General features: G+C 43.2%; 1 protein-coding gene across 1 annotated transcript in view; it reads left to right on the top strand.

The window, feature by feature from the left end:
- The first annotated feature begins 6723 nt into the window (after positions 1–6723).
- LOC142492589 (uncharacterized) overlaps positions 6724–10418 on the top strand; it is a 30913-nt gene continuing 27218 nt past the window's right edge. Inside the window, exons 1-2 of the mRNA XM_075595355.1 lie at positions 6724–6827; positions 9461–9582. Coding sequence (XP_075451470.1) covers positions 6816–6827; positions 9461–9582 — 134 coding nt within the window. The 5' untranslated portion in view covers positions 6724–6815. The remainder of the gene's footprint in view (positions 6828–9460; positions 9583–10418) is intronic.

Genomic DNA, 10418 nt, shown 5'->3' with positions numbered 1-10418 from the left:
CCCTAGCTTCTGCCAGCTGCCTGACACCCCACTGACCTCCTATATCCCACCGCTGCCACCAGTTTTATTAATAAGCCTGTGACGGGAGCTTTGTGACAGGCTATTAATAATACACACCAAAATATATATATAACTGGGTTGAACTGGGACGAGACTTAGATATGATAAAATATAATTTATTCCTTGATAAAGGTGAACACAATAGATATACAAATAACAGGCAAAATATGGACACTTACTTAAAATAGGAGGATGAAACAGTCATATCTGGACTGGCAGTTCATACAGCAATCTTCATAGTCATCAAGACACCAAAGACATGAAAGACCTCTGGCATGAAGACATTGCATAGTATTTCTCTCAGCAATCAAGATGGTATCAAAGACACATGATAAAGGTTTGACCACAGATTGTATACCTTTTGTAACCCTATCCTTAACATTAAGTACAGGTGATTGGTCTTCAATTACCTCTAGCCACTCATTAACGTGGGAACACATTTTGATACATGCCCCCCTGCTAGCTGGTACATGCGCAGTAGAACTCTGGGGTCTCATTTCTGTAGCCCCTCATCTGCATCAGGAATGCCAGCTAGTCTACCAATTTGGATTTCTGGCAGGATATTCTTTGTTGTAAGGTGTTAAATGGAACACGTAAAGACTGCTCTGGTTTGAGCCATCTCCGTCCTCAGGTAAACAGTGAGGGTGACAAAATCCTTTGAACAATACTTAAGTCTTAGACATTGGGTCGCCTCTGTGGCCATATGCTACCCTGGTATGCAAAGGAATTTCCTCTGGGTTTTATCTGGGTAGCTACCCAGCTACCTGAACAAGCTCCTCACCCCTACCACTTGCAGCACTTATCACCTGAGATCAGACTCCAAAAGACTATTCATGGTCCCAAGGCTCAACAAAGTATCCGGACGTTCCTCCTTCTCCTTCCGTGCACCCCAAAACTGGAACAACCTACCAGAGACTCTCACATCCACCACCAGTTTAAGTTCTTTCAAATCTAAGGCTGTCTCACATTTTAACCTGGTCTGTAACTGTTTCATACGCTCATAATATATATTTTCTTTAACTGTGCACGCAATGCCTTGTATATAATGTATACCCTGTTCATTTATGTAACTGTACTTGTAACCATGTATTATTTGTTTTACTCTGTGCCCAGGACATACTTGAAAACGAGAGGTAACTCTCAATGTATTACTTCCTGGTAAAATATTTTATAAATAAATAAATAATCCCTGCTTTGGGACAGAGTATTAAAGATAAAACACAAACATATTAAAATATCCGGTTCCGTTGGGTCCAGCAGGTCTACACTTCCCAGTTCTCAATGTCGGAACTGGGACACCCTATGGTCCAATTTGCAACTTGCTACGACCTTCGGAACCGGAGTTACACAAATACACCTTAAACCGTTTCCTATTTTAATACAAAAAACTCCGCTGTAAATTAAATCACGTTTTTTCACTAAATCCCCATTGAAAACAACGGGCTCCGCCGCCATAGACTTTCAATGGCAAACCGCCGCCGTTGGCGGCTATGGGAATCCGCCGCCATAGATATTCAACGGGGCGACGCCGCCGTTGAAGTCAATGGGGGTTTTCCGCCATAGCCGGTCAATGGAGATTGGCCACCATTGGAGTCTATGGGAAAAGTCCCGAACTTTCAAGGGGGTCCATACTCCGTCGGGTTGGTCCAAGAGGGTCAAGGATAGTTCTGCAGCGATACCGGAGCAGTGAATACAGGTACCCCAAACCCTGATCCTCTGGACCCTCCGGAACCGGAGCTATGGATTCCCAAATTTCAGCTTTTCACACTTAGCCGTTTTCCTGAGCTGTTTCTGCCGCCGCCATTGGAACCTATGGCGCGACCCGCTCTTCTCGGTTCAACCCTTATCGGGGGTCCAGGATACGGGGACCCGGTTGTGGTCGAGTGGGGGGAGGTCTAGGAACTAGGGGCAAAAAGAATTTTATTTCTATGTGCTCTAGAACTGTTTATTCCCACGCCACTTGTCGTTGAACTTGACTAATCAGTGATCATGTCACGGGAGACTCCTGTGGCGGGTAGGATCTCGGTGGCCAGAACAGCAGGAAGCGTTGTAGGGGTCACAATCAGAGGGTCCGAGGCAGGCGGCAGACAGCGCAGTCAGGAAACAAGCAGAGGTCCGAGGCAGGCAGCAGGTAGCGACGTCAGGTAACAAGCAGAGGTCCGAGGCAGGCGGCAGGTAGTGAAGTCAGGTAACAAGCAGAGGTCAGCAACGAGGAGACTGGAACAGGACAGGGGAGCAAGGACAGGTCTGGGGGCAGGGACTGAGAACAGGAACAAACAGGGACAAGCCAGATTACCAGCAAGGGCTTTTACTGTGAACAGACTTCTATGGTACAGGTACAGGAAACAGATCAGGATATCAGAAGCATGTGCATTAGGAATCTGACTTCAAGCAAAGGCAAAAGCAACAGACAGGAAGCAAGCTATAAGGACAGAGACAGGAGCAACAAGAAGACAGACAGATAGAGGAACCCAGAGCCAACAGAAGGCAGCAGCACACCCAGTGGACAAGGAAGCTATGGCTAGGCAGTAGGTCTAGGCGACCCTGACAGATCAAAGCTCTCTTTTAGAAAAAGTATCCGCTTTGCGGTTTTGCGGTTTGGATGGCAGCCAACTCGTTCCTGGAAAGCTCCTTCGAGGGATCTCCATTGAAGTCAATGAGCCCATTGACTTACAATGGGAAACCGCTGCTCCTCCTCTCGAACGCCATCTGCTGGTCTTCACAGGAAACAGGACCAAAGTAGCAAGATTCGCCATTAGAATGCATTGAGCCCTAATGGCGGCCTATGGGACCCTGCAAAATGGTGCCTGAAAAGGCGGGAAAATTACACAAAAGGCTATAATCATTAAAGGACTATTAACCCTTGTACTCCCGGATGGATCCTAGTGTGTGTGTGATGTAACTGATACACTGATATAACAATAAAACCTGGGAACAGGGGAATACACATTTTCATGTTATAACGAGGGTTAAATCCCATTTCTGGACCTCAGCCCAGTTAACCCCTTGTCTCTCTGGTGAGGTCAGGGGGTGGCCAATTGGGGTGTAACCCCTTTAATCCCGGGCCAAATCCTCCCCATCGTCACAGGGCTCAATGCAGTAAGAGCCGAAAAAACACTCTAGGCAGGGGTTTGAACTCGGCATATTTTTGGCGTGTTACCCTCGCAGTATGCAGGAAGGCCCGATTCCTTCCCGAATCCATGTGAAAACACTTTTGCCCACAATGGCGATTAGCTGGTGATGAGACGCAGCTGTCTCGGCAAACTTTGAAATGGCGTGACATGCTCGCCAATGGGAGTTGTTTCTGAATCGCCTGAGACAATCATTTTCTTGATTGAGCGGCCCATTTAAAGGCTGCATTTATTTAAAATCAATCTCTGTGTTTTTGGGAGAGATAGAAAGAGAGATAGACAGAGCTGGGCATTTGGAGGATTTGATATTGAGACAGTTGCTGTGTTTTCTGATTGATTTGTCCTGTGTTGTTTTGTTTACATATTTTTGTTATTGTCAGTTTGAAAGTGTTTAGTGAGCTTGAAGTTTAATTTCTTTATCTGTTATTTGTGAGTGCTAGAGGTATGGGCGGGAGACATGGGAGTAAGAGGAGTGACGCTGGGGTGAGTGGTGGTGCTGCTGTGAATGGTGGTCGTGTGAGTAGGCATGGGAGTGAATGTGAGAGTCAGGGAAATGATGCTGGTGTGAGTGCTATTGGTGGGGTGATTGCTGTTGGTGGGGGACTGCTGTTGGTGGGGTGTCTGGTGGGGATGTGGTGTCTGATGGTGGTGAGGTGTCTGGTAGTGGTGGAGTGTCTGGTGGTGGTGGGGTGTCTGGTGGTGCTGCACTCCTGCAGTCTCTTCCATTGGAAGAAGGGGAGTCCAGCCAGCAGCAGCCAAGCTCAGATCATAAGATCATAAGAAACATGTTGAGGGCCCCCCAAAATATACGTTTCAACGAGGAGGAAAAACGAGTCCTTGTGACTGGTATTTTGGAACACTATGACCAGCTGTTTGGGCATTTAGTAGGTAAGAAAATCTTTGCATTGAGTGTTAAAAATGTTTTTCTCATCTCTGATGTAACATTTGTTGATTGACATAGAACGTACTTTTATATCTATCACTTATTGTTGATTTTTTTACACACATTATTATTGAGTATTTACTTCGAGGATATGAATCCAGTAAATGTTAAATTGTATGTTCATTGAACATATTCTCAAGCTTCATTATCTTTGTATGAATCCACATTGTTTTAATTGTCATGTGCCACACATATTGTAGCTAAAACAACATGTTATCAATATCATGCAAGGGTTCTCACATTTTCTTGTTATTCATGACTAAATAAGCTATTTACTTAACATAATTTTAATATATTTTAAGGCAGGACAAGTTCAGCCGTAAAAAAAACAATTATGGGAACAGATTAGACTGTCTGTGTCTGCCTGTGGGAATCAGGTCAGGACACACACTAATTGTTGTAAACGTTTTGATGATGTGAAGGCCACATGAAGGCCAATTTGAAGAAAAAAACTGCGAAAAGAATGGATGCATGCTTCAGACACTGGAGGCGGGCCGCCAGCATCACCTATAATGCTATTCCATTGGAGGAGCAGCTGAGCGACAATTTTTTGCCGATTGTCCTGGAGGGTTTGCCTGGTGATAGGGATATTAGTGTGTTCATGCATCCCTTCTCCCCAGGTGATTAATTTTACTGTAGTCCACGTTTTGTATATAAATGTTCAGTCGAATTGTTCCAAACAACACATATATATTATAACATTGTTTATTTTCTTCGAATTCTATATATACATTTACAGTGGTCGACAAATCACCCAAAAATCTACTCGCCGAACAAAAAAAATCTACTCCCCACCTAGCCCCGCCCCTAGTCCCACCCCCAGTCCCACCCCTAGTCCCACCCCTAGTCCCACCCCCAGTCCCACCCCCAGGCATGCTTTAAAAAAAATTGAATAAATTCCTAGTAAGAATAACATTAGTTTTTGACATAAGTTTTTTTATTGTATTACATTGAAGAAAAAACTGCGAAAAGAATGGATGCATGCTTCAGACACTGGAGGCGGGCCGCCAGCACCACCTATGATGCTAACTCTATTGGAGGGACAAATTTTTGACGATCGTCCTGGAGGGTTTGCCTGGTGATAGGAATATCGGTGTGTTCGAGCATCCCTTCTCCCAGGTTATTAATTTTACTGTAGTCCACGTTTTGTATATAAATGTTCAATCGAAATGTTCCAAACAACACATATATATTATAAAATTGTTTATTCGCTTCGAATTCTACATATACATTTACAGTGGTCAACAAATCACCCAAAAATGTGTGTGTGTGTGTGTGTCGGATTTAGAAAAAAAAGCTAGATGTGAATGACTAGTTTCCTGCACCCTTTAACCAGTGTCTGCATGGTCCCCGCTTCACAATATCTAAAGCAGCAATCCCACCTGGGATCTTACCTGATCCGCAGTCCCTCAATGTCCAGGTACCCTCATTCCCACAATGTTATACATTGGAGGGGAGGTGTTCCCTACCTGTCTTCTGGGTTAGGGGGTATTCCGATGTCTCCCATGGGAAGCTTGAGTCAGATCTGGAAGAAAGCAGTATAGGTTATTTTGGTGTAGGTATAGGCCAGATAAGAGAAATAGGGTAAATAACATTGTGTATGTGTATGTGTGTGTGTGTGTGTGTGTGTGTGTGTGTGTGTGTGTGTGTGTGTGTGTGTGTGTGTGTGTGTGTGTGTGTGTGTGTGTGTGTGTGTGTGTGTGTGTGTGTTGAGTAATGAATGATTGTTTATTGATATGTGTGTTTTGACAGTAGTGTAGATGTGCAGGGGATCTCTGGAGCAGAACCACGTAAGTTTTAGGTCCGGAGACCCCCTGCTTCCCGATATACAGGCCCCGTTATGGGTGCGGGTATCCTTCTGCTTTGTTTACATCACGCGCTCACGTGATCGAGACATCTCAAAGCAGAGGGATACTGGCACCCCATAACGGGGCCTGTATCTCGGAAGCATGGGGTCCCCGGACCTCAAACCAATGCGGTTCAGCTCTGGAGACCCCTTGCACAGCTACACTATGAATAACATTTTTATTTAAAAATATATTTTTTTTCCGGCGAGATTTGCGCAGGAAGAGGCGGATCTCGCTCTGCTGCAGACAGATCTCGCCGGGGGAGCCCTTCTCGCAGGGCAGGGCGTCTCGCCTCTGGCATCTTGCCATGTTTGGAAATGTTCTCACAGGTATTCGGGCCTTTCAGCATACCGTGAGAGCAACTCGCCAAAAACATGGCGAGTTCATACCCCTGCCGAAAGTAGCTTTTCGGCACTTACTGCATCAAACCCTATGTGTTATATTATTATGTCACCTGTATTGCTGCTGTGAAGCACTATGTACATGGATGGCACTATAGAAATAAAGCAATACATACATATGTGTCTCATTTAGCAGGAGTTTATTTCAAAATGTATACATAAAATCTGTTAACCCGTTTGCAAGCACAGAGTATATTTGTGTGAGCCAAATGTTTCTGTAAATGTTTATATTTCCATTTAGTTTTATCTAATTCAAGGCAACTGCAAAAGAAAGGTAATCATTGCAAATGATTTATTTGAGACACTAAATCAATAAGCTCTATCAAGAACGAGGAAGTTCATTTGTATATAAACAGCTTGAGGAATACTACGTTATTTCAGTCATTCAGAAACTAGACGATTCTGGTAGAGATTCAGATTACATTCATTCACAATGCAGATTCAGGTGAGTTTTCTTAACATTTTGGGTACGATAATAATTACATTTTTATTATGTAGCCCTGACAATGTATGCAGTGCTTTATAAAGAGTTTTGCCGGAGCAATGAGTCCCTGCCCCTGAAGAGCTTATAATTATAATATAACTTTGGTGCCGGATGCAAAGAGAGAACAAGGCGAGAGTAGCTGTGACGTATATTTGTGCATTGAGGCTGATATAGAATTCATATTCAGTATAACACATGCAAACCGCACCATGTGGGATATAACCTTACTACACCTCACCATGCAGATGCCCATAGACCTAGTACACGTTTGGCAGTATGCGACAGGAAAGCCTGATCTTGCTACTGTATATTAAAATGCCATGGCCATATGCCGAAAGATATCTTCAGTACCAAATTAATTAGCTCCTTCAGTATGATAGGAGTTAATCATTTCATTACAGGAGGACTTACCTTCTTCAGTCAGGCCTGCTAACAGCCCTGACAGGGCGTAGGGCTACATGTGTTACCTGGGCTCCAGGTGGTGGAGCAGTTCCACCCTTTTGCCAATTTAGAAATCAAGGAGGTAGTTAATAGTTAATCAATTAGATTGTAAGCTCTTCGGTGCAGGGACTCCTTTTCCTAAATGCTACTGTACCTTTATGTCTGAAGCATTTTCCCCTATATGTGTTATTTATATTATTTGTTATTTATATGATTGTCACGTGTATTACTGCTGTGAAGCGCAATGTACAGTAATGGCTCTCTATAAATAAAGACATAATGTACATACAGGTAACCTGGATATTATATAATCACGGAGACTCTCATAAAACTAAGGGGCTACACAGTGACATTAGAAAAAACTGCCATATATAACATTTCCACTGATACAAAATTGGTGCTTACATAAACCCATCTTCTTGGAATGTTTTCCTTATTTTTGTTGTATACATTTTGTACAGGGATTTATTTCATTGCTCAAACAAGATAAGGCAGGACACATACTATAATTCTTGTATACAAAGCAAGTCTGGGAGAGCCCCCATCAGAGCAGCATCATACCCCTATATTTGCTTTAGATCACTATTTACATAGTTACATAGTTACATAGTAGAGCAGGATCCCCATGCCTCCAGCCCTTCCATCAGGGCGCGGAGTGTGGGAGAAAGAAAAGCCACCATTAGAGACGGCAGCTTCCAGAGCAGAGTCAGACTGAGTGAGCCAGGTCTCAGTTATAGCAAAGAGTAGCAGAGAGTGAGAGAGAAAGAAGTCATGGACAGAGAGGCACTTGTTAGAAAGGGAGCGAGCATTCCAAAGGGCACAGGAGAAAGGGAGAGAGGAGGGAGGGTGGCAGGGGATGGGTATGAGGTTGGAGGGGTTGACACCAGAAGGAGTAGAAGTTATATGCGGAAGGCAAGGACGGGAGCATGTAGGAATAAGGCAAGGACCAGGATTGGGAGAGATATCTCCAGAAGCAAGGAGGAGAAGCATGGAAAGAAAGAGAATGTGTGAGGAGCATTTGTAGGGGTGGGTTTTAGAACAGGGGTATAGCTGTGCGGTGTTAGGGGGCACAGGTAAGAAAGGAGTTCATGTGAACTGAGAAGTGGTGAAGGAAAGAGACATGGAGTTATATGAATAGAGTTAGAGACATAATGAGGCTGGTAGAAATAAGTGCGTATTTTGAAAAGAAGTGAGGTCAAAGCAAATAAAAAACACTAGTGGTGGCATAGCAGCAATAGTTTAGTCCTAGGATGCACAGTCTGGGATAGATAATGTCCTCCTTTCCAGCACCATTCAAAATCCAGGAATCAGGGCCAGTCCTGTTGAACTCCCTGTTCAATTCCACACTGTATTCTACTTAAAACATGCTACATGTCCTGTATCCTCGGGAAGGATTGTTGTATGTATGTAAGTATGTATGTATTCTACTATATGGTCAGCTTTTCTATCCACTGATTAAAGGTCACTGCAAGTACCAATAGAAGCAAATGGTTCATTCAAATAAATGTGAGTGATTGTGTTTGTGTAACAAAGATCTGACACAAGCAGCTACGGATTACACAGGTAATGTCCTCATTGCTTTCCCTCTCTTACCTTCATCAGCTCTGATCAGAGACAACGTGTACAGAGGAAATTATTAAACACCATTCTCTATAGAAACAAGTAAATCTCCCCCCACTGACATGGAAATATAAAATAAAACAAAGCAGAAATGTCCATTGTGGCTGATAAAGGTGTCAAACCTTCACCTCTAACGTTTATTGGCTATTTCTTTCTTATATTTACTAGTATCCTTATCAAACTATAAAGCAGAAAGGAAGATAACTTTTGCTAAATAACCTAATTTTATCAAATCAATTGTTTATAAAATGTATGTCGTCCTAAAGGAATTGCACATTTTAATAGACATGCCCAGGCTCTGCATGTATCACCTAACCATGAGAAGCAGAGTGAGCGCGAAACAGGGAGAATAGGGGAAATAATTTATTTTAAATGCTTTTGCAGACTTAGAAAACATGATTTTCAAATCACTTAGTTTTGCTCCATGTACATTATGGTCTTGACACTTAAAATACGGTAATTACCAGGCAGGTGTATCTTTCATTAACAAGGCTGCATTTCCAGATTGAGCTGTATATCAGATCTCATTACAGGTGCAGAAATGGTTCCTTGGCTTTGCTCTGCTCTTCCTGTGGAGCGATGTCCTGACAGTATCCGGCTTTACAGAAGATCAATTAAGAAGGGTAACAGATCACATCAGAAACACAATCACTGGGTAAGCACATACTTTGATTTTACTCTTTAACAATTTTGATAAACATGTTATTGTTAGAAGGCCTGGCAGTGAACAGGTTAAGCATTATTACTTGTGTGCATGTGACTTCTAACAGTGTGTTTGAGATGGTTTGCAATTTCCTAGGATGACTGCTCTTAACCACTATTCAGTTTTCCAAAGAATAACAAGCATTGAAAAATAGATACAGGAAAAGATGTAAAAGTAAGTAATAGTTACAGGTACAATGCCATTAACATTAAGTATTAAACTTTCTTCACAAACTGTAGTTTTTAATGCTCTCTTTGAGGGGAGACACTATTGTTTGTGTGCAGAAATTCTTACCCCCCACCCAGCAGATTTGCTGGCTGCCACATGGGTGTTGGTGCATGGTACCTGTTTGGCTGCAGGAGATCTAAGGGACACTATAGTGTTAGGATAACAGGACAGGCTTTTGGATGTCTCAGGCTTCATTCTTCTCTTAGTGCGAGCACCTCCATCCACCGCAGGCTCCAGGAGTACTGGAGACAGTCCCCACGGTAAAACACATCGTACATACCAATATATCTATATGTAGCCCTGTTTCTCCCTCCCCGCTAAGTGAGATCTGGGGATCAGGATGTAAATGTGCTACTGGTGCTAACTTTTACCTGTTGGCTCACAGGAGCCTAAGCCTCTCTCACCGTAGAGGCAACTGGCTCAATACAGGAAGTACAGCTCCTTAAATACAGATCCAGTAGGAACCAGCTCCATGCCCCTGATTGGACACAAGGCATGATTACACTAACTTATCTGACTCACTGAGCTGTAGGGGTGTGGGGAAAACCCATAATTACTCC

Source organism: Ascaphus truei, chromosome 4, assembly GCF_040206685.1.
Source record: "Ascaphus truei isolate aAscTru1 chromosome 4, aAscTru1.hap1, whole genome shotgun sequence".
Lineage (NCBI taxonomy): Eukaryota > Metazoa > Chordata > Amphibia > Anura > Ascaphidae > Ascaphus > Ascaphus truei.
The sequence above is the reverse complement of the archived record's forward strand: the minus strand, read 5'-3'. Positions and strand labels throughout refer to the sequence as shown.